The sequence below is a fragment of the Equus quagga genome, chromosome 7, assembly GCF_021613505.1.
Source record: "Equus quagga isolate Etosha38 chromosome 7, UCLA_HA_Equagga_1.0, whole genome shotgun sequence".
NCBI classification, from domain to species: domain Eukaryota; kingdom Metazoa; phylum Chordata; class Mammalia; order Perissodactyla; family Equidae; genus Equus; species Equus quagga.
Window position 1 is genome coordinate 14859070 of NC_060273.1, and position 24981 is coordinate 14884050.

A 24981-nucleotide genomic window follows, 5' to 3' on the forward strand; every position below is an offset into this window, starting at 1 on the left:
ATGTAGGCTCTGAAGTCAGACTGCCTGAGTTGAATTCTAGCTCTTATATTTGTTTGCTGTGTGCCCAGGGCAAGTTACTAAACTTCTCTGGGGCTTGGTCTCTGTGTCCATAAAAGAGGGTAATAAAAGTAGATACTTCGGAGGGCTGTGGTGGGGAAGGAGGTGAGCTGACGTCTGTAAAGCACTCTGAACAGCGCCTGGCACTTCGAAGGCCTCTGTGTGTAAGCTCTCATTGTCACCAATTGTTTCCTAATAATAATAATGATATTTGGAAGGAAAGAGATGGAAGTTCTGGGTACCCCACTCCTTCTTCTGCTCCATTGTAACCTTTTCCTATCCCAGGACTCATGGCAGCTGAAACAGATCCCGAGAATTGGGAGGGCTGACGGATACTATTTTTGTATTACAGATCACTTCTCTCCAGAGAATGTAAATGACACGGCCAAAGAAACGTGCTTAAATTGGTTTTTCAAGATCGCTTCCATCAGGGAACTCATTCCGAGATTGTATCCTTTTTTTGTCTGATGCCTTTAAAGATAGGCTTGAAAGGGTTGTGCTGTTAACAGAAGCCATGTGATGGGCACCCTGAAATTCCTGTTGAAAATTCGGTGCCGTCACGGTTGCTAGCCTGAAAATACCCGGCCGGCCGCACTGTGGGAGCCTGTACACTCTTGTTCTCTCCAAAGGGTTCTCTGCTTTTTTTATTTTGAATATGATGCCATGTACGAGGCTTTTGTTCCCTTGAGGAACATTCTCACATTAATCCTCTCAGTTGAAGTGCTTCATCTTTGTGTTGTCTGTTTCTGACAACTTGAAAGGAACAAGGTCAGGCTTCTGTGCACAAATGCCGGTACTGAAGGACAGAGAAGGCGACTCATGCACACAGCAAATCGTAGTTACCTGAAGTGTGTTCTTTCCTCATAAAGCCTTGGTTGGAAATGCTCAAAACCCAGCTTAAATTTCAGCGTGCAACCATGAATCAGCATGTAACATTTTCCAAATTTTATTTTAAGTGTGTATGAAACCTTGAGACCCAAATATAGAAACCACAAGCCACTAGCTAACTCAGTTCTCTGGGTTGTTGAGAGCCATCGTGGCCCCCTCTCCTGAAGACACGCCTAGTTCTGTTCATGAACAGTTTAGTCTTTTCCCGTAGGGAACAGCCTGTCTGGAAAATATCTTCCTTACCTGAATGTTTTTGTAGTTATGTGGAAGCATCCATTCTGAAGTGTAACAAGTTCCTCTCCAAAACGTAAGCCTCTGAAATGTCTAGAACTGTAATATTTCCAAAAAGTGTCTCACACACACACACACGCAGCACACACTAATGTCAATATAATAGTGGCCATCATTCTTTGGGTACTTAGCGTGTAACAGATCTGGTGCCAAGCACCTTCCATGCATTTTCTCATTTAATTCAAATGAAAACTTAATGAAGTAGAGAGAACATTTTAATCCCTGTTTTCTAGAGAAGACAACTCAAGCTAGGAGAGGTTGGTTGAGTTGCTCATGAGACAGCAGCTTGGCTGGATTTGAGTCCTGGCTCTGCCATTACTAGCTGTGTGGTCTTGAGCAAGTCATTTAGCATCTCTGACCCTCGGTCTCCTCCTCTGAGAACAAGGCCCTAAGAAGAGGTCTGGGAGAGTCCGGTAGCCACATGCACTGCACTGAGAGCAGCACCTGCCATGCAGTGCGCCCATGCTCAGTGTTTGCTGCTGCGTCCACGATGATGACGATGACGATGATGTCAGAGCACAAGTCTTTGCCCCTGGTCCCCGTTCTACCGTGGGTCACCTCTGACATTGTTTTGAGAGGCGTTCACAGAGCCTAGGGAAACCAGATCTCCTTTCTGCAGAACCAGTGAAACGCCGAGTCGTGTCGGGTGGCAGCTAGATGGCGAACTCCCCGAAGGCCTGGGCTGACTCACGAGTCCTTTGGTAGGACTTAGTGTGTGACTGGGATCTGGGGCTGGCTGGGGTCATTTGGAGGGATAACACTCGTGCTGCAGGAACAGTTATTTCCCCCTCCCGGTTGGGGCAGGATAATGCCTGAGGCAGAGGAAGGTCCTGTGTCTCGGGAGGAATAAATCAGAGTTCACGTTGACAGATTCCTGATGCCGGCTCAGGGGCTAGGTGTCCGGTGCTAGGAAGGGGCGGGGCACAGGACAGCAGATCAGTGTCACAGGAACACGGATCGGTGAGAATATGCAGCCCATGGACAATCCCTGGAAAACAAAAACTGCTAAGTTAATAGAATAAATGTGACCTCCAGCAGGAAAAAAGTAAAGGTTAGACTCCAGCTCTGAGCAGATAGTAAAGGTGGAAGAAACCATTCCGTGAATGAATCGTGTCTAGAGAGAAAGACTCTTGTTACGTAGCCTTAGAAAACTCGGAAACTTTGACCTTGGTTATTCCTGAAACTTGATTTTTTTCCCCCTAAATTTAGGAAGTTTAGCTTTATGTTTATTTTAAAAAGAACAGGGAGCTGTCACAGGGGTGTAATGCTGCTGTCTTTTTGTTTCTAACAGGGGGATTTCGGAATGTCTGCCCCGATTGACATGCATGATTCGAGGGATCGGGGACCCGCTGGTGTCGGTGTATGCCCGGGCCTACCTCTGCCGGGTAGGCCGTGTCGCGTTGCTGTGCTCCCAGACGTGGCAGTTCCCTGTTTCCTTAAATGTTCCCGAGGCTTCTCCTTCACCACCACCTCACAAGTCACTGGAAGAAGGACTTTATTAGCTTCTAATTTTAGAACACGGCTCTTCCACAGAAAGCAGAGCTGTAGGATTTCTTTTAAAAATTAATTTTAAAGTAGACCCACTTACCGTAAGTCTAATTGGAGGCCTGTAAGGTCGTTGTCTTACAAATGAACTGGTTTTCAGAATTAATTGTTCCTCCGTTCTTGCTGGGAAGGAGACTCCCAAGGCCTTTCAGCTAATGGTTTGCTTTTCATTGACTTGAAACATGCTTTCCCTTTGCCTTGAATGTGGTCGCTTGGTTAGTTTCTCCGTCCTCATATTAAAGGGTCGCTCAGAGAGCAGTCGGTGCGGGCTGTCTGGCTGGAGCGGTGCTCCTTGCGGTGACAGGCGTCAGGGTCTGTGTAGCCTGCCTCGGAGGGCGCAGGCCTGTCTTCACGGCTGCTCTCTTGTGTAAGGCAGTCCTGGTTGTAAGTCACTCGACCTTTCTCTCCTTTAAAGCACCGTGAAGAGCTGTTAGTTTTTCATTTGTGAAGAATGCAACCCATGGAGTTATCGGTGGTTTTTCTTGAACTTGTGTGGGGGCTTTGCCTCCATCAGCTTTCAATGGAGCCTCCTTGCTAGGCCCGTCAGCTTCTTTCCCCTTTACAGGGGGCTCATTGCCCTTCTTCCAAAGGGTCCTGAAGAACCCAGACTTCCTTGAGGACAAAGCCACGTGCGGTTAGACTCCCTGCTCCCCACTAGGGATTACTCGCATCATTAAATCAGAAGGCAAGAACCAGTATCCTTTCATTGGCTTCTTTTACGTGACATCTAGCAAACGACAGAAGCCCCGTGGTCTGTGTCACAAAGAAATCAGTCATCGCCCTCAGTGAACAGCAGACATCCTCACGAAGGGCACTTTTTAAAGATCTTTTCCATGATAGATGAGAATGAAAGAAAGAGTCTGACATTTAAGGGTGACCTACTCTGTGACCGAGGCCAAGGTGTGTGGGCGCTGCCGTCTGCTTCTAACTTGGAGTGTCTTTTCATGCGGGAATATCAGGTATGTTTCCTGGAGCTTCAGCTCTGGAATCTATCGCAGCCTGAATACTCGTTCCGAGTCAGTGTTGGCTGAGGGCCTACTGTGCGCAGAGCACTGCTGGGTCCTGTGTATCCTCGTTTGCACATTCGCACACTACTGCCTTTCCTCTTCTAGAACAGAGCAAATTCTTTGGACTCGCCTAGACATCAGTTGAATAATGGAGTAATAAAGATTTAGAGTTACCATGTGTCTTATGAAGATGATTCTGGTTATTAGAGAAATCAGAAAGAGGGAGGAAATGCCCATTGCTCACAATCATGTTCGGTTTTAAAGTTTGATGTCAGATATACAAGTTAGGGAGGAGATAATGTTTGTTGCCTGTAAAGTGCCTTTGAATGGCAGATGCAACTTTAAAACTTGGTGACAGTGAGGAGAGATGGCAGACCCGTCCCAGGAAGACTGGTGGGGAAATGTGCTGAAATGATTTCTGTCAGTCCAGGCAGTGTCTATCATGGAGCAGACCTATAAAAATTTTAGTTTCTAAAAATTTTTTTACATAAAAAGAATAAGAGTAAGGATTCTTCCAGTTTGCAAGTAGCAAAAGGCCACTCATACTACTTTAAGAGGGATTTATTGGCTCTGAAGAGTCTAGGGGTAGTGCAGGCATGGCTGGATCCAGGGTCTTAGAGCATTGTCAATAATTGTTCCTTCCTCATGGCTCAGCTCTGCTCTCCTCTGGTTGACTTCATTCTCTGGCTCGCTCTTGCGATATGGTGGCCCACAGCAGCTCCAGGCTTCCATTCTCCCAACTTAGGGACTCCAGTGGAAGGGGAGTGCCTTCTCCCCAGTCGTTTCAGTCAGAGTCTCAGGGCCGATTCTCAGTGGACTCTCTTGGGTCGCTTGTCTGTCGATAGACCAATCACTGTGGCCATGGGATGAGCTAGGCCTATTGACTGAGCCTGGATCATGTGCCCATGGCTGGAACTCAGGGTGGGCTGGGTCCAGCTCTGCCACAAATCTCATGGTCCGAGAGGAGAGTTTGATTCCCGAAAGACAAATCCGGTTTGCTGATAACAGGAACAGGGAATGAGTGCCAGGCAGGCAGAAACAGCAGATGGAAATCATGAGCCACTACTCACGATGCTCTGTGTAGAAATCTTTTCAACCCAAGCAGATTCGCAAGCTGCTCATTTGGCTTGATGGGAAGAGAGAAACAAAACGCAAAAGCGAGTGAGTGGGCAGGGCGTAGGGGGAGCTCCAAGCTGTGTATTAAAGCAAAGTGTGATTAACTCCTCTTCTAAGGCAGGGCCCCTTCAGCTCATCTCCACGGCCTGTCCACTGGGCCTTTCTTTGCTGTCACCTAACAGATAATTACTGCCTTTTCTACGATATGATTAAGTGGAAGGAAAGACAATATAATCAGAACACAGTAGAACTGGGTCTGACATTTGTTGTTAGTATTTTTTTAATCTACGGCCTTGCCCTTGGAAACATCCCCTACAGCTTTAGAGCCGCCTTCGGAGTTTAACGCCCCAATGGTTCTCGCATAATTTTTCTCAGAAGCATTCTTCCCAGCCATCTGAAAAATATCACGATCGTTAATCTTCATGATCTCTGGGGAGGGAGCGGGGAATGGCTGAAATCTGTCCCCAGTGGAAAAAACCAGGTCTCAGAAAAGCAACTTCCCTTCAAAGCTGTTTTTGTGATAAAGGCAGCAATTTGGAATTGAGGTGTACGCAAGGAGCTCGGTTTAAGGAACCTTATAATGCTTCGTTTTGTTTTAAACGCATGCCTCCTGTCCGCAGCTCATACCTTCACTTTACTATCCCAGCCCAGGGCTCTGGCCGCCTTTTCTATGATTAGCAAATTTTCTCAGCTGGAAATGTTATAATCTGTTTTTTAACCAATGAACGCAGGAGCCAATGGACGAGAGCATTGTTACGCTTCATGCTTGTTTTATATAAAATTGCTTAAAATATATTAAAATTAGTCTGCTTCCCTGACTGCCCAGCGAAGAATGAATCCATCTATTTTAACAACGCCGCAGTGAAGTCCCAGCTGACCCTCTTACATACCAAAATCTTTTTGCTTCATTTACTAAGTACAGCCACATGTGTGTTTATCATTTTTTTGAGAGGAAGAGAAGATCGTGTACACAAGCTTGGGAGTCCATGCCTCCGTTAGTGCTATATTGATTTGTTCCCTCGGTCATCTGTTCAGAAAGGCATTTGTTACCTTTGGGAAATTGCGAAGACAATTAACTGCAAATGTTGCCCTTTTTTCATTAAAAATAGCTCCTCTGGTTTTTCTTATAAAAGCAATCCATGTTTATTGAATAAGAAAACAGAGAAGCTAAAAGAATAAAAAGTAACTTTCTGGACTTCTCCATGCCTATATCTGTCTATGTGTATATTTTTAATTTACAAAGATGACGTCATACTGTATATATTATTTGCAACCTGTTTTTCCATAATTGAGGTCGTTTCTTTTGTTTGGCTGCAGGTGGGAATGGAAGTGGCTCCACATCTCAAAGAAAGTCTAAATAAGAACTTTTTTGACTTCCTCCTCACTTTCAAACAGGTAAGAGAACAGTATCAGAACAGCTAATTGATCTAACAGTCACATGATCGTGAATTTACAAAACCCTGTTGGTTTTCCAAGTTGAGATTGCCTTAAAGCTCTTTAAATGTGTAAACCCTGGAAAACTCCACCAGCGTCTGTTACAGACAATTAAAATGTGTTGATTGTACTGAACGAGCAGAGAGAATTAATGTGCATGTGTTAACAGGAAGCGTCTCCAGCTGATAAGTCTTTCTTCTTAGCATCTGCTGGCTCCATTTTTATCAAGTTACTTCTTTACACAGTGCACATTCCCAAAACAGCTCAGTTTGATGACATGGGAAACTGTGTGTTTTTTTTCTAGTTAAAAAAAAAACCCTGAGAACCCAGGCTATTTCTCTCAGGGCCATCCAAATGCTTACAAGTGTGCACAGTCTGTGAGGCACGCACGCTCCGTTTATTCTGTGACTTCTCTCTCCTTCTTTTCCTAAGTGTTTATTTGGTCTCCTGTAGATTCATGGGGATACGGTCCAGAACCAGCTGGTGGTCCAGGGAGTGGAGCTTCCATCCTACCTCCCCTTGTACTCGCCTGCCATGGACTGGATCTTTCAGTGCATTTCCTACCACGCCCCCGAGGTAACTGCCAGGTGGCTTCAGAGCGAAGTTCACCCCGAGGGGAAATGCTGGGGCTCCTCTCTCCTCTGTATAGTGTCATGATGACCTCTTCACTAAACAGGGCTCATTCATAACAGCTATAGCAACAGCAATCCTGGACAGCCTTTAGAGGGCTCACCATTGTGGCTGGTTCTCTGCTCAGCACTTTTGCTAGATTGGCTTGTTTAACACCTCTGGGAGGGGGATGTGGAGGCCTAGAGAGGCCAGATACCTATGTAAGGTCACACAGCTAGAAAGTGGTGGTGACTGGACACAAACCCACGGAGTCTGACTCCAGGGCCAACAGGCTTCATTGCCTCTTCACTGACATTCATGCATTCCTTTTTTGTTTATAATGATCTAATCAAGTTGGTAGAGCAGGTAATATTTTCCCCATTTTGTAGAAGGAAGTGAAACTCAGATATATAATTGCTTTTCTAAGATTCCTTTTTTTTCTTTTTGTCTATTTGGAGCATTGTCAGGCATTGAAGTGAAGTCTGAGTCATAGCAGACCTACTCTTTTTTTTCTTCCCCAAGACTGAGAAGCAGTTTCAGTAGAACACCAGTCCACGTTGTCACAGTAACTGTGATAGATGAAGCTTCCCGTGTCTTCTGGTTGTTGAGCGTTTATTCTATGGAAGAGAAGCGGGGCCTTGCTACAAAAGGATATATGGAGCAAAGCAAACTTCTTTTCCCAGAAGCTGCAAAGACAGATTGACAGCCCTAAAGAAAGAGAAAAAAGGATATGACTTTGACTAAGCAATCCCACTTTTCAGAATATCCAATGGAAATAATTGGACGCGTGCATAAACACATAGGTTTGGTCATGCTAGTGCAACATGGGAGACAACCACCAGAAGGGGATAAGTCATGGTCTAGGTATTGAGAGAAATGTTATGGGGTCATTTGAAATGATGGGGACCCAGGGTGAAGATCTGGATGTACTGACATCAGGGTGTTCACAAGATGCTGCTGAGTGAAAAAGGAGCTTGCGTATGTTGCTGTGTGTCCTCAGTGGTGGTGGTAGTGTGGCCTGGTGTTCAGGTTTGGGTTCTGGAGCCACAGGGCCTGGGTCTGTCTCAGCTCTGCTGCTCACAGGTGTGGGGATAAAGCAGGGGTCAGGTCACTTGTCCCTAACCACTCTGAGCCTTTTTTCTTCATCTGTAAAATGGGAGCAATGATAATTCCTATTTTCTAGTCTGTGGCATAGATCAAACAGGACAGTCCCTTTCCAGGACTTAGTGGATTTTCCCACACCTAGTGCTTGAATGTTTGTTGAGTCGTCAGGATTGCAAATGTGATGTTTATATCTGCATGGGAGAATTGGGAAGGAGGTGTGACGAAATATCGCTGGAGGGTGAGATTTTGGCTTAATTTGTTTTTCTTATATTTTCTAACTTTTCAGCCAGTATGATGCATGGCTTATATTTTTGTTTTTCCGAATCCTAAAGTATGAGGGGAAAAATAGGGACACCTTGTATTTCAGGTGATTTTTTTTTTTACCATTAAGTAAATTGATTTTATATCAAGTCAGCATAAATGGAAGATTGTTTGAAAATTTGCCGACCGTTCTCTGTGATCTTCAGCAGAGGCTCAGTAGCCACACGCTGGCCCAGGCTCCTGGGACGAGGTACCACGAATGTGCCTGTGCAGAGGGAGCTGCGCTACCCGTGTGACTGAGTAGTTGAGATGGATGAGCAGGACAGACGTGATTGAAAATGAGAACACTTATTTTTTTTCTCCTTATTTTAATGAAAGGCAAAGTCAGATTAAAAACAAAAGGGATGTGTCATAAGGCGTTCTTCCTTTTATTTTAAGCACCAGTAATCTCAGAGGATGGCAGAAGCTGGGAATAGAGCTTTCCTGGGGAGTAAAACTCTAGGAAATCATTATTGCGCTAGAAGAAGTGATTAAAAAAATTAGGTCACCTGAATAATAATAAACCCTGATTCTTGGGGCACTTAAATGAGGGACTTGCTGTGTCTTGTAAAAAAGCAAAAATCATTTTCAGAATGAGGAGGAATTGATGTCAGTGTGGAGGGTGGTGTGGAAAATGTGGTGACAATAGGTGCCCAGAAGCTCTTGACAGTGGCTGGGATATGTCACCTGGGGAGTTAGAGCTGTTTGTGTCTTTAAAAGCCCACACCTCCCAAACTGGGGCTGTTGAGTTTGGCTGCAGCGGTTGGTAATATATAGGGCAGGTACCCGAGAGAGCAGAAAGGAGAACTGTCTCCATGAGAGGAGGGAGAGAGGCCTTCAGCTACAGATGTGTGATGTACACATTTTTGATAGAAATTTCTGGTAGAAATTGAAATCCAGAATTCCCCCCCTACTCCCCCCAAATCAGGGAGTGATTATTCAAAAAGGCTTTTTTGTTGTTGTTTGAAGACAGGATTTTTTTCCCCTCTTATACAATTTAAAATAAAATTATCCTAAGTAGAAAATAGATTTATGCCCCCCATTTCAGGGACATTCTACACAGAAAAAAGCAACCGTTTCACAAAACCTGCTTTTGGGCAGTGAAAACGAACCCCTTGGTAAGCTTCTCATCGTTTCCAGCAGGTTTTTGTTTGCTGGGGGTGGTGTGGGAGGCACAGAGTGGAAGGCCTGACCCCTGATGTCCGTGGCAGGTCCTGTCAGATAGGGAATCCCATGGGATCCCTCGCTAAGCTGGGCCATGCAGGTTGTGAAGGTCGAAGGAGGGAAGAGGAAAGTGCTGGAGGCTGGGGCAGAGCTAGGTTCGGACCTGGGCTGTGTTGCCTTGGGCTGCTTGACTTCTTTGTGCCTCAGTTTTATCAGCTACAAAATGGGGCCAATAATAGAAGCTTCCTTGAAGGGCTGTTATGAGGTGGCTGTGGTAACCCATGTCTGTGCATGGCCAGGGGCTGGTGCATGGTAGGCACCAGGCAGTGGGGGTGGCTGCCGTCGTCGTGTTTGGTCTTAACAGGACTCACTGAGTGGATGGGGTCCTAAGCTGACTTAAGGCCAGGAGATAAACCGGGGCCCCTCCAGCAGCACTAAAAGAAGAGCTGAGGGAAGGGACCTGTACAAACAGAGGCAGCTAAGAGGCATAGTAAGGGGACCAGCCTTCTGGAGGAGAGTTAGAAATTAGACTGACGGGGAGCAGACTGGGTCGCGCTGGGCCAGGCTGCAGAGTCTGTGGAACCTCACATCATGGAGACCAGGCAGCTCTGGAAGATTTCTGATCAGGGCAATGATTTGAAAAAAGTGGCTCTTGGAGAAGATCAAACTGGTAGAGGCGTCCCAGATGAACTGGTTAGAGAGAGGAGGACTGGTTGGTAGTTGTGGGAAAAGGAAGAGACAGAATGGATAGGAGAGAATTTCATAATCAGAAAACATTTATTAATAAAAATACATCTTCATTGGAAAGAATTTGGAAAAGATAAAAAGGAGAAAATTAGCCACCTCAAATCCTGCCATCCATAACTGGGCAATATTTAACATTTTGGTACATTTCCTTTTTAATACTTCTCTCTCCTTTCTCTCTGTCTCTCTCTAATTTTGTTTTGTGGATGAGAATTTTTTTCCTGTATAATTTTATGGTGCTTTCCCCTCACTTAACATTAAAAATACCTATTGTTAGTAAGGTTCTGTGGGGGCTGGCCCTGTGGCCGAGTGGTTCAAGTTCCGCGCACTCTGCTTTGGTGGCCCGGGGTTTGTGGGTTCGGATCCTGGGTGTGGACCTACTCCACTTATCAGCCTTGCTGTGGAGGCATCCCACATACAAAGCAGAGGAAACTTGGCACAGATGTTAGTTCAGGGTGAATCTTCCTCAAGCAAAAAAAGAGGAGGATTGACAATGGATGTTAGCTCGGGGCGAATCTTCCTCACCAAAAAAAAAGAAAATTCTGTGGCCCTCAGTCATTTCAGGAGGTGTTTAGAAGGCAGAGTGAGTCTGTTGCATGTGGACAATGTTGGAGGAGGGGAATGAGTCGAAGATGTGGCTAAGCTGCTGAGCCTTAAACACAGTTACCTCTTTGTGCTGCTCACGGTGTTCCCAGCTCTGTGTCAGTTCCTGGGCCATCTTAATTCACTCTCACAGCTTCCCGAGGCGAGGTATTGTCATCATCCTCATCTTACAGACTTAGACTTCTGGCCCCTGTGGCTTACACACTTGCTCAGTCACACAACTAGAAAGAGTCAAAGCCGAGTAGCCATTTTGGCGGTAACTCTGAAACCAGCAGATTTGTTCCCTCAACTCCTAAACTTTTTCTTTCTAGGAAACTCCTGTTAACTGCTGCACTCAGGGTGGGACTTAGAGGCCCTGACAGACCGACTCTTGGGACTCTTCCTCCAATGGTCATACTATAAACTGCACTGTAAACACTCTAAAACATGGGTAGGCTAATAATGCCAGTCTAAGACCAGCCTTGGCCATTGATAAATCCCTCTCTCGCATGCAGGTGTGTTATTTTCACTCTTTTGAATTAGGCAAGAAACCCCTAGTGAAAGAGAAATAATGTGGAAAATTAAAAATTCTTTTAATACCTATAGTATAGAATTTCTTTCTATTCACATTGAAGTATTTTATTTCTTGAAGATGTGAACATATTAACTCTGTATGGGGGAAGAGGGTGTCACCATTTAAGATTAGTTTGTGATTTTGTCCACCCTTTACATTTCTGCTTCATCTAGGAGAATATGACATGCATGGCATTTGATTTCCTTTTTTATGAAGCAGTATTTGTAAACACTGATTGGAAGGTTACTCAGTAAAAGCAGAAGTGAAAATCTGTAAGCACTCTGGGCTGCATGTGAGGTAATCTCGGTTTAGGAAACAGAAATAGGATGTTGGCCCAACTTCTTTTTTCTTTCCTATACTTATTCTGGAGATAACCTTAAAAATCATAGTTAAATATGATGGTGGTTATACAAATCCACTTATGTTAATGAAATGTCACGAAGACATAGCCTTTCCCCCCACAATAAAGGGTGCCTATAAAACCTGGGGAAATAGTCTAGTTCATTGTATCATGTCAGTGTCAGTTTCCTGGCTTTGACAATGCACTGTTGTCATGTAAGATGTTCACCAGTGGGCGAAGCTCAGTGATGGGCATCCAGGGCTTCTCTACTATCTTTTCAGTTTCTTATAAGTCTATAATTGGTTCACAATAAAACATTTTAAAACTTCCATCACTTAGAGGCAGTTTGAACAGTGATGTTATAGCCATGCTATGGATTCTTCAGCCATTAAAAAGAATGAGGTGTACTTTTCCCTCCTGATGTGGGAGGCGGCGGGAGACCCATGATAGATTCTCAACTTAAAAAGGCAAGTTGCAACCCAAAATGTATAAAAGTATCCATTTTTGTAGAAAAAACAAAACAAAACCCAAAAAGCAAAAAAACCAAGCTTTTATAGCAAAAGCTGTGTCTTCACAGGGCATAGACAAAGGCCTGGAAAGACAAACAAAATGTGGACACGGCGATGCCCAGGAAGTGGGAGTTGGGAGGGAAGGCATTCACATCTTACCTAGTGCACAGCAATACAGTTGGAACTCTGCGCCATAAGCATTTCTTATTTTTATACTTTTTATTTAAAAAACTAAACATATAAATAAATGAAATGTATGGGCCTTATGACTCTTCTGGATCTTCAAGTTCTGTTGTCTGTCTGCAAGCTAATATGCTGAGCTGCAAGTTTTTTGATGGTTTATCTCAGCCAGCAGGTTTATTTCGATCATAGTCTGGTTTGAACTATTGTTCATCTTGTTTTTGCCAAAGATAATCAATTCTGTCACTTCTCAGAAAAAAAGTTAATAACCTCTAACAGCCCTTCCCGGGAACCATAACATTTGGCTCCCTGAACGCTTGCGGGTGTTCCTATTTTCCTCTTTGACAGCACAGCCTTTTTTTTTCCCCCAAGTTACATTCTTGGATGCATTTTTAATGCATTCATCTCTTGTGAAAAAGAGAACTTAAAGCATTTGTCTTGTCTTAATGGCCAGAATGTTTTGTCCATATGTTGGCATTTGCCCCAGTTCATCTTTTCAGGAGTGGTGGGCCAAGATGCCTCTTTTATTTGTGTTTGTGCATGTGTGTGTGTGCGTGTGCATGGGACAGAGAGAATAAGCCCCACGAGGGCATGGATTTCTGTCTGATGTCCTTGCTGTCCTGGCCCCAGTGCCTAGAATACTGGCCAGTACATTAAAGTTGCTCCATAGGTAGGTGTTGAATGAGTGATTATTTGGGGAGTATCAGTGTGATAATTATATCTTTTTCCCAGCTTTTCCCAGAAACCACTTCGATATTGGTCTTCAAGAATGAGTTTTCAAAGATAAACACACCATGAGTGGGTTAGGGAACCCGTTTCTGACATCGTCATTTTTATCATCAGGTGGGACGCTTCTGGCTGCAAGGAACAAACAGCTAACTGACCCTCCAAAAATAATTCAGTGTGTTCTCTTGAATAACAAGTGCAGGCTCTGGGCCAGGCAGATTCTGTCCGTCTCTCTGCTCTGCCATCCCCAGATGGCAGCAAAGTGGCTACAGCCATTCCAGGCATCACATCCAGATGTGGCAGCATCCAGAGGCAGAAAGATGGGGAAGTCTTCAGTTCCTTGGGTTCCTGTTTAAGAACAAGGAAATCTTTCCTCGAAGCCCCCATCTCAGTAGCTAGAAATGGGTCATGTGCGCATGTCTAAACCCGCCACTCACAAGGGGAGCAAGACCACTGTGATTAGTCTGGACCTATATTTGTTCCACTATATCAAAATACCATGAACTGGGTGGCTTATAAACAACAGCAATTTATTTCTCACTGTTTTGGAGGCTGGAGGTCCAAGATCAAAATGCTGGCAGATTCAGTGTCTATTGCGGGCCCACTTCCTGGTTCTTAGACAGCTTTCTTCTTGGTGTGTCCTCGTATATCAGAGGGGACACTGCAGCTTCCTGGTTCTTAGACGGCTGTCTTCATGCTGTGTCCTCATATAGCAGAGGGGACACGGGAGCTTTCTTGGGCTGCTTTTATAAGGGCCCTAATCCCATTCATGAGGGCTCCACCCTCATGACGTAATCACCTCCCAAAGGCCCACCTCCAAAGACCATCACCTTGGGGTCTGGGTGGCCATTCAGACCATAGCAGGCTGCCGTGACAGACTGGCTGCCTTAAACAACAGAAACTTATTTTCTCTTAGTTCTGGAGGCTAGAAGTCCAAGGTCAAGGTGCCAGCAGGGTTGGCTTCTGATGAGGCCTCTCTCCTTGGCTTGTAGACCACTGCCTTCTCACTGTGTCCTTTCTCTGTGCATGGTCTTTTCTCTGTGCGTGTGTGCTCCTGGTCTCTCCGTCTCTACTTATAAGGACACCAGTCCTATTGGATTATGGCCTCACTTAATACTAATTACGTCTCTAAAAGCCCCATCTCCAAATGCAGTGACTTTAGGGGTTATGGCTTCAACATAGGGAATTTTGCACAGAACATAATTTAGGCCATACCAGGACCCAACCTGATTTTTGTTGGGCAGAGATAGAAATCTGAATAAAATCACGGTTCTGGAGGTGGGGGTACACACAGTATCTCCACAGTCAGCTGTCGCTTTAATTATTCAGGCAACACCTAAGGCGCAGAGGGACCCCGCTGGAAGGGGTGGAATTGCACTAAAGACTCGTTTTCTTATTTGACTTCGGGGCCAGGCTTAGATACAAATCTCATTTCCACCACTGCTAGGAAGCAGCTTAAGCTGTGTGAGCTTTGGCTTCCTCGTTTGTGAAGTGGGGATAATTTACACGGGGCTCACAAGGCCATTGGGAAGAGTAAATGAGGGAAAGTGTGTCGGGTGCTTCACCAGGCGCCTAGTGCAAGGGAGGGCGCAGGGTCCGGGCAACTGTTAGCAGCTCTGCAGTCCTGGGGTTGACTTGTCCGTGCTGTTCAAAACCTTCCCCAAACCACTGCCCTAAAGGATACTTCTTCCTTCTTCCATTGATTTTTTTAAAAACAGGAGCTCTTTAAAGGACACATAATGGTCTTAAGATAGCTCTAAGGCCATTAACAGTATTCCACTTGAAAAGTGAAAAAACATTTACCTCCTTTTGGGGAAAAAATGTGCTTCAGAATTTGTGGAGAGGAAATGTGGTGGAGAGCATGGCCTTTGATGCCAGGCAGCCTGGGTGCTGTCTGGGCCACAGTCACTGTGTTACCTTGGTCCAAGGGCATCACTGTTCCACGCCTCGGCTTCTCATCTGTGCACCGGGAGGATAGAGAGCCTGCCTCGTGGGTGGTTGTGAGAGCGGAGATCCTGAGCGCGAAGTACTTCTCACTGGGAGTGGCGGGCACCAGCGCTGGCCCGGGGTTTGTGTTTGTTTTACTGAGAGTTCCATGGACCCCTCGTGAAATGGGAGGTGGCGGGGCTCGTAGGGGAGGGAGGAGTGCTCGTCACTGCCCTGCAGCTCGGGAGACACTGCTCTCCTCATCCTACAGTGACCCTGCAGGGGAGATGGTACCACTTGTACCCTCTGCCTGAGGATGAGGAAACCCAGGCTTACTGAGGTTGAGTGACCGGCCCGAGGTCTCGCTGTTGGAAGCTGATGACACTGAATTTGAGTCCAAGTCTGCCTGACACCAGGGCCCCAGCTCTGATCATTATACTAAATGCCGCAGTAGGGAGGTTTGTTCCTGCCCCTCTCCCCGCCTCTGCCAGGCACTGAGAAATCACGGAAATGGGCATGTGGCTACATTTATTTTAGAATAGTACTTTGGAAATCTCTTGGTGAGAAATGTTGCTTCAGATCCTCCAACCTGCTGATTTTTATTATTTTTTTTAATTTATTTAGACTCTGCTAACTGAGATGATGGAGAGATGCAAGAAACTAGGGAACAAGTAAGTGCCTCAGAATTCCTAAAGCATGAGTTTGAAAATGTAGCGGGTTGCTTTTTCTGAGCGTGGCACTTATGTGGGCAAGAGGGCTGACAGAGAGATGACATAGAGAGTGTGGAACGCAGGAAATGAGAGTCCAGTTGCCTGGCTTCACTTGCCTGGTTCTGCTCTGTCTTAGCTTTGTGAACTTGGGTCACTTGCTTGACCCCTCTGTGCCTCACTCTCCTCATCTGTAAAATGGGTTTAATAATAGTCCCTTCCCCACGGGGCCGTGATAAGTGGTAGGGTCATGATGAACTCCATCTTCCTGTCTTCCAGGCATATGAGGTTTCCCCTCTGCTCTCCTTTTGGTGATAGATGTCCCTGAGTCACTGTGTCCCTACGTCCTCGAACATTGCTTTTGAGATGTGGATAGAGTTTGCAGCTTGGATCAATATTGTTACTGAAGTTTAGTTTTATTAGTGCATCAGCCTATTGAAGGTTCAGTTTAATTCTGTTTGAATGGCTTTGATTGCTTGCTTATTTACGTGTCCATTGATCCGGCCATCCGTCCACCCATTCAATTCAACATTTATCAAGTTCCAAATATGCAGAGAACAGTGTTAGTCTCTAGACGTTGCCTCGTCACTCCACTCATTTCTTTTTACCCCAACATTACCATTAAAGGGCCATCAGTCATCCTTCCCAGCAACATGCATCCTAAAAGCGACTTTCATTAAGGGGAAGCTCTGCTGACATGGGGCGTGTGTGTTTTGCAGTGCCTTGCTGTTGAATTCCGTGATGTCAGCTTTCCGGGCCGAGTTCATTGCCACAAGGTCCATGGATTTCATTGGCATGATTAAAGAGTGTGATGAGTCCGGTTTCCCCAAGGTAAGCTCCTGACTAAAAGCTCAGTGGGAGAACAAACAGGCAGCGTTTACGTGTTGGCCCTCAAGGGAGAGTCCGGTGTAGGGGCAGCTGGAGCCAACAGGAAAACGAGCGAAGGCTCTGCTTCTGAAGAACAGGGTGGAAGTCGAGGTGGTGATTGGGGTTGTCAGACACACGTAACCTGTGAGTCAGGCCTCTGTGAGTCCTAAATCTATCTAATTAGTCCTAAATCTGTCGAATTAGCTCACTGGGAAGTATTTAGGGAAGACTTTGGTCTTACAGCTTTAAAAATAACCCTTCACTCCTTATTTATGAAAAACTTTGTCCATTGGAATATTATGGCCCACAAATTAGACCAGTCCATGGAGCTAGTATTTGATTTTGAGCTTGTCAGTCTAACTGGCATAGATCCATGGTAGAACTTCAGAAAGAGGTTGTGGAAGGTTAACCCTGTGGCGAGCGAAATGTTACGGCCTCTTCTTTTAAGCCTCAAGTTACTCTGATCTCAAATCTCCAGTATCGTAACGTTTTGCCATTTTTCTTAGCATCTCCTTTTTCGCTCCTTGGGCTTAAACTTGGCCTTGGCTGATCCTCCTGAGAGTGACCGACTTCAGATTCTCAACGAAGCTTGGAAAGTTATCACTAAATTGAAGAATCCACAGGTAGGTGACCATTTAGACCTTAGAGCGACTCCTTTTTGTCCAAGTTATGCAATAATATACTCTTTCTTTAAAAAAAAAATTAGCTTTTAACTAATCATACCTCTGTTTGTTGTTGTTTTTTAAGAAATCTACTTCTTTTCATTGTATTATTTGTTAACCTATAACAGAGAACTGAGAGCTGTAAACATCTATTTCTTTGATTTTTGTATCCTGATTGTGTCTCATTCTTAGGGCCTTAAGATACAACAAGAAGTGTAAAACTGCAAGTATTTGAAACTTTAAAAGACCTGTAACTTTGCAAAGAGCATCCAAAATGCAGCCGTCTATAGTATTTGGATTTGAAAATGCCAATTTAGTAGAATGTTCCCAAATCAGATGAGTGGTCAAGCAAGTAATCAGCAAAAGGGAATTCCAATTTCTGTCTCCTGAAGGGAGACAGCTGAAACCTTTCTCCCGTACTTCATGGGCAAGAAGTCTTGGGAAGATGGACCAACTGATGTCAGTAGCTGTAATGCATCAGTGATGGCCATCGTGTTGTAGGTTTGGGTTTCATGCCTCACTGTCCTTGTAGGCAACATGCCCGAAAATTATGTGGCTGCCACTGGGTAAATGGTACTGGCTGGCTCTGTGACTGCAGGCCCAGCTGGGCAAACTTCACCGTACCCTGCACAGTTCCTCTGCTGGGCAGCAGGTCTCAGTCCAGTCGGGCTGCTGTAACAGAACACTGCAGGCTGCCTGGCTTATAGACAACAAACACGTATTTCTCACAGTTCTGGAGGCCAGCAGTCTGAGACCAGGGGGCCAGCATGGTTGGGTTCTGGTGAGGGCCCTCTTCTGGGTTGCAGATGGCTGTTTTCTCACATTCTCACATGGCAGAGAGGGTAGGAGAGCTGTCTGGGGTCTTTTTTGTAAGGGTACTAATCCCATACATGAGGGCTCCACCCTCATAACCTAATCTCCTCCCCAAGGCCCCGCCTCCTAAGACCATCACACGGTGGGCTAGGATTTCATCATGTGCCTTTTGGTGGGAACACAGCATTCAGTCCAGAACACAGCAAATAATTGAATATGGATACGTAGCCTTTGATACAGTCATTTCTGGAGAAGGAGATATTAAAGTGAGCTCAGTTATAAACCCCTTGCCGATCACCACGTTTACAAGAATATATTAAGAAGAGTGGTATAACTTAGAAAAATTAGAAACATATTTACAAACTCATTTACCTCACTTAAATTCAGCAAAATCCTCACGAAGCTCTAGCTGCTGAAATCCTCCGTTTAACCTCACTCTGGCTAGCTGACACAGCTTCTTTAGAATGAGTCAGAACCTCTGGGCCCCTGGTGCTTGTACTTCAGCCTTGCTCAAAAGCCCGTGTTAACAGTTTTCTGCAGGCTTGAACTTCACACTCACCAGTTTAGTTCACCTTCTTAGCAGTCTAGTTAGAGCTTAGAATGCTCCTGGCTTTTCTTGTGGGAATGAGAGAATTGTTTTCTTCCCTCCCCATTTCTTCTCTCTTTTCCTTAAAGCGTCGGAACAGAAGAGGTGTGCTTGCAGATTGTATTTTTCCACGACCCTTCCCAGCTGAGCGTTTTCCTGGGCAGACAGCTTTACTAAGTTGGCCATTGTCATTTCTGTAACCATCTCATCGTCTCTCCGAGGGCCCCCTCCTACTTGAGTCTAACACATCATTTCTTACCTAAAGTCTTTAGCACTTTCTTAACCTTTTTATAACATCTATACATCACCCATTTATAGGACAAATGGTTTCTTTTTTAAAGTCAGAAAGCCTGTTTTTCCCTCAGAACATTCAAAGCCAGAGTCCTCAACCAGCTCCACCTTCTGTGACTCCGCGAGGTGGGCCAGGACTCCCCTCGGTCATCTCCGTTGCCCTTTGATTCATCTCCGTCTGCAAGCATGGCAGAGCTTCCCAGATTTCTGTATTGGCCCAAGTAGCAGTTCTGGAATGAAAGTCTTAATTAGTTTCAGGCAACCTATGTTTGTTTATAATTCACCTCTCGGTGAAATATATCAGTGGGTCGCGTTTTCTGTAGATGAACCACCTTGAAATTCCTATCACTTAACTCTTAACTGTCGAAGCTCTTGAAGGGATTTATTTGTCCATGAGATTTTGCCTCGAGGTCACCCGTGGTGTTCTTACTGTAAAGACCTTTTACTCTTCTTTGTAGGACTACGTTAACTGTGCTGAAGTGTGGGTAGAGTACACCTGCAAGCATTTCACGGTACGTGTGGCTGGGGTATTGTTTCTGAAACAATTGTATGTTTTTTTCACGTTTAAAATAGTGAATGAGTCTAGCTTAAGCATTTAGGCGTTTTACAATGGTAATTGTTCTTAATTTATAAAAATTGCATCCTTTATAATATAGTGTGATAGAGCAATAGTATGAATGCTGTAACAAGAGCATTTCACGCTATGTGTAAATTTGAGAAATGCTGCATTATACAAAGTTAAGCCGTTTTTTCCACCTTGGACACCTTACATGCTAAAGTGCATTGTGACTTTCCATGGGAGTCTAGTAGGTAGCATTTCCCAAATGTATTTGACTTGCATCTAGTTTTCTTTTCTAAGTAAACAAAGATACTTCTTTCCCTAGGCCCAGACTAGAACCTCGGTGTGGAAAAATATGGGCATGTCAAACAGCAGGGACTTAGAAGCAGGTAGAACTGAGTAAATCCTACTGCCAGAGTGTTTGTTTTAATCAACTTCTAAGAGTTGAAGTATAGCATACATGCAGAAAAGTGCATATATCCTAAGTGTGCTGCTTACTGAATCTTCACAAAGTATATCCTTGTAGTCATGGTCAAGATCAAGAAATAGGAGATGATCCCCACCCCCCAGCCCCCTTCCCTCACAGCCCCCAGCCTTTGGAAGTTGAAGGTAACCGCCGTCCTGGCCTCTAACTCCAGAACTTGGTTTTGCCTTGTTTTGAACATTATGTAAATGTTGACTTGTTGATTTTGTTTCTTTTGTCCAATTTTTGTTTTATGTTTTATTATGGAAATTTCAAACATATGATCTCCGTTGTACTCATCACTCAGAACTGATCAACTTAGGACAAACCTTGTTTCATTTGTGTCCTCATCCCTTCTCTCCACCCCTGGATTATTTTGAAGCAAATCTCAGACATCTTGTTTCATGTCAGTATTTCAACCCACATGTGTGGAATCTAAGAACTCACTTTTCCGAAACAGAATCCCAATACATTATCCTAACTAAAAAAATTAATGGTGCTTTAATATCATTAAAAATCAATGTTCCAGTTTCCTCAATTCTCTTGTAATTTTTTTTTATTTGTTGAATCAGGATTAAAAATGATCCGTACATGGAAATAGACTTCTAAGGGTTCTTTTAATCTATAAGTTCTTTCTGCATCTTTCTTTCTTCCTCGCTTTTTTTCCTCTAATTTATTTGTTGAAGAAATTGGGTCATTTGTCCTGCAGAGTTTTGCAGTCTGCGTTGGGCTGTTGCATCCCTTTGATGGGGCCCAACGTGTTTGTCCTGCCTGCACTATTTCCTGTAAGTCAGCCCTTAGTTCTGGAGACTTAATCAGCTCCAGATGTGATTTTTTTGGCACCGCGGGGGGGTGTATGGTGCTTCTCCTGGGAGGCTCATGGTGTCTGGTTGTCTCCATGACACGAACAGCCGTTGAAGCTCATTGTATCTCATGGTTTATCGGCGGTTGCAAAATGGTGATATTCGGAGTTACTCTTGTGTCTTCATTATTGTTTAGCTGGGGTACTTGTATAGAGAGAAACTGCTTTCGTCCACTGTTGGGGTTACCCTGAGGCGTAGTTAGTACAGAAAAGGCGCGATTGGTGCTCCATTTTGTCCCTGTTATTTACTAGTTTTTAGAATAAGGATTTGATTCCCCAACATCCCCAAAGGTGACCAGTGAGTACTAGTTGCTGTTGTTATCATTAGGAATCCATGGATTTAATTATATTTGAATTATATTCTTCTTACTGATCCTCAGTTGTCCCGTCTTTGTCCAGTGGGTGCCTTTTCAGCTTGGGTCCTGAGTCCTTCTGACCTGCTCTCTGTAGTCTGATGCCTTCCTGGCTTTCTGTTATAACATGTTCCAGCCTCCCTTGTATCTTTCTGTTCCCGGATTTGGAATCAGCTCTTTCTCTGAAGAACTTTGGTTCCCTTTTAGCGCCATTGTCAGATTTTTTTTTTTTTTAGCTGTGTGGCCTTGGCTAAGTCACAACTTCTTTGGGCCTCTTCTTCCTCATGTGTAAAATGGGGATAATGATGGCCATCTGGGGCAGTTTAATGAGCATTAAATGAGAGTGTAAACATAGTGGCGGCTGTTGAGACAACATGCTGTGTGCCGACACTTAACCTATAAGCTGCACACCTGCACAGTGAGGCTTCGCTCTTCTCCTTCCACCGAGCAGGGGTCAGTAGGCTTTTTCTGTGGAGGGCCAGATAGTGGATGTTTGAGGCTTTGTGGACCATGTGATCTCTGTCATGAGCATCCAGCTCTGCCGTTGTGGCATGATGGCAGCCACTGATACCCGTGAGTGAGCACCGCTGTGTTTAGTAAATTTCATTAATGTGCACGGAAATTTGAATCTCGTAGAATTTTCACTGTCACAAAATGCTGTTCTTCTTTTGGTTTGAGCGTAAAACCATTCTCAGCTCGCAGGCTGTATAAAAACAGGCACCGGGCTGGCCTTGGGCTGTGGCCGGCTGACCCCTGATCCAGATGATGAAAGTGAAGTGGGCGCTGGGTTGCGTGGCTCGTAGGGGCCTCGCCTGGGCTCCTCCCTCAGGGCCTGCGCCCCCTGCAGCACCCGGGAGGGCCTGGGATGGGCGGGCAGGAAGTGGGGCAGCCGACTTTATTTACTAGCACCTGGGGAGAGCAGGGGCAGCGTTGAGAATGTGGTTTCAGTCCTCACCTGGTGCACACGTAGCCACCTTTAGGGCTGTGCTTTGGGTGGAATTTTCCCCCTTATGTAGTTGAAACTAATCTTGGAAGGTGTGTGCTATGTTCTGAAGATGTTAGTCCTTTTCCCCAGAAACATGGCCTGTGACTGCCACTCAGTGTCAGGTACACATGTCCTTTATTTCCCCACTCAGAAACGAGAGGTGAGCACCGTCTTGGCTGATGTCATCAAGCACATGACTCCGGACCGCGCCTTTGAGGACTCCTACCCTCAGGTAACATCCCTGCCCGTCTCATTCCGCACTGTTGGCGACTGTGTTCTGTTGGCCTCAGTGGGCGTGTTGCATGGGTCCGACCATAAAGTCAGGTACCGGGTTTGAATCCCAGCTTTGCCATATCCTAGCTGGGTGCCCTTTAATCATTTCCTTAATCTTACTGTGCCTCAGTTTCCTTACCTGTAAAGTGGGGATGATAGTAGTCCTGCCTTCAGAGTGGTTGTGAGGATTAAGCGAGTTGTGACTTGGGAAACCCTGGCACAGTTGCCTGGCACCAGTAAGTAAAGTGCCTATGTTTTTCAGTTAAATTGACTTTTTATTGGAAATAAATTCAAGCTTACTGGAAAATTGAAAGATGGCTCAGAGAACTCCCATTATTCCTTACCCAGATTCATCAACTGTTAACATTTCCCACATTTGCTTTATCATTATCATTATGTGTACACAGACATGCACGTATATGCATACATATGTATGTAAATTTTTTCTGAATTATTTGAGAATAAGTTGCATACATGATGCCACTTTGCATGGAAAGAGTTCAGTGAGTATTTCCTAAGAACAAGGACATTGTCCCGTATAACCGCAGTTTAGTTATCAACTTAAAGGGATTTACCATTAATACATTACTGCGCCCTACCCCACGGTACGCGTTCCAGTGTTGTGAGTGGACTCGATTATGTCCTTGATAGGAGATTGTCCCTGCAGTACAGAATCCAGCTCAGGATCACCTACCATTAAGTGACTTTTCACCTAATTAAGATTTTTTTTTAATTTAATAAAATGTTCTGGCACATATTGCCTATGATCAATTTCTAGCTTCATTTAGTATAAGAAAATTAGTTACATATTCTTGCAAGAATTTTAGAATTCTGACATTTTGCTAATTTAAGAATTTTTCACCATTTGCTGACTAATATGCCTCATCATTATAATTTATTGAGCAGCCACTGGCTAGCTGAGATTTTTCTTTTTTTTTTTTAAAGCTTGGCACCTGAGCTAACAACTGTTGCCAATCTTCTTCTTTTTTTTTTTCCTGCTTTTTCTCCCCAAACCCCCCCAAGTACATAGTTGTATATTTTAGTTGTGGATCCTTCTAGTTGTGGCATGTGGGATGCTGCCTCAACGTGGCCTTATGAGCGGTGCCATGTCCGCACCCAGGATGCGAACTGGCGAAACCCTGGGCCACTGAAGTGGAGCGCGCGAACTTAACCACTTGGCCACAGGGCTGGCCCCTAGCTGACATTTTTCTATGAAAATAATACATAGTCGTGCATCAGGCTCTTGGTAAATATCACTGTGTGAATGAAGTGTTCATTGTGGAGAGGATGAGTCATACCCTTTGGGGTTGTAAGGTCTCAGGCACATATGAAGACGGAAGTGCATTAGAATTTTTGTTGAGGAGTTTTCAGTAAGACCTTGCCTGCTAGGGGCCCAATTAGTTGAAAACTTTAAGTAATATAATGATTTAATGCAGTCCATTCCTAAGAGAGGGGAATTGTACTGTACTGTAATTCCGTCATATTTAAAAGCAACTGACAAAAGATGCGCTGGGTCAGCCTGTGTTAAGGACAGCCAGCCATGTCGATTGTGAGCCCCTTGTCTTAACTGAGGGCCACATCAAGAAAAATAAAACTGCATGGGTCTGTGAAGAATTAGCTTAGTCCAGGTCTAGGATAGGGAAGGTACAAGGTGAGCCTAGAACGTTTTCTTGTGCCGGAAAGTAAGGAAGTACTCAAAAAACTGATGGGGGACAAGTGAAAAGGGCACAGGAGCAGCTCGGAAGGGGTTCCCATGGGCTCCCCATTTGAGCATCAAAAGAAATAAGGACAGTAGGGATTATAGCCCAGTGAGTAAAATAGGAATCCAAGAATCCATCCCTGTGATGAACACAGTAGTCCCCCTTTTCCATGGCTTTGCTTTGTCTGTGGTATCAGTTACCTGTGGTCAGCCATCGTCTGGAAATATTAAGTGGAAAATTCCAGAAATAATTCGTCAGTTTTAAATTGCATGCTGTTCTGAGTAGCATGATGAAATCTTGTCGTCGCACTCTGTCCAGCCCAGGACTTGAATCATCCCTGTGTCCAGCATATCCACACTGTACACGCTACCCGCCTGTTAGTCACTTCATAGCCCACTCGGTTGGCAGATCGACTGTCACCGTATTGGAGTGCTTATGTTCAAGAAACCCTGATTTTACTTAATAATGGCCCCAAAGTGCAAGAGTAGTGATGCTGGCAATTCAGACATGCTAAAGAGAAGCCATAAAGTGCTCCCTTTAAGTGAAAAGGTGAAAGTTCTTGACTTAATAAGGAAAGAGAAAAAATTTTATGCAGAGGTTGCTAAGATGGAAAGAACAAATCTTCTATTGTGAAATTGTGAAGAAGGAAAAAGAAATTTGTGCTAGTTTCCTGTCTACCTCAAATATGTATAGATAAGGAGAAACATAGTATATACAGGGTTCAGTACTATGTGGGATTTTAGGCATCCACGGGGGTCTTGGGG

At 44.7% G+C, this 24981-nt stretch overlaps 1 protein-coding gene across 1 annotated transcript in view; it reads left to right on the plus strand.

Annotated features, from left to right (window-relative positions):
• VPS35L (VPS35 endosomal protein sorting factor like) overlaps positions 1–24981 on the plus strand; it is a 110780-nt gene that overhangs the window by 38339 nt on the left and 47460 nt on the right. The window contains exons 10-19 of the mRNA XM_046666205.1: positions 410–506; positions 1205–1252; positions 2528–2621; positions 6222–6299; positions 6792–6914; positions 15721–15767; positions 16523–16634; positions 17177–17293; positions 19481–19534; positions 22396–22476. Coding sequence (XP_046522161.1) covers positions 410–506; positions 1205–1252; positions 2528–2621; positions 6222–6299; positions 6792–6914; positions 15721–15767; positions 16523–16634; positions 17177–17293; positions 19481–19534; positions 22396–22476 — 851 coding nt within the window. The remainder of the gene's footprint in view (positions 1–409; positions 507–1204; positions 1253–2527; positions 2622–6221; positions 6300–6791; positions 6915–15720; positions 15768–16522; positions 16635–17176; positions 17294–19480; positions 19535–22395; positions 22477–24981) is intronic.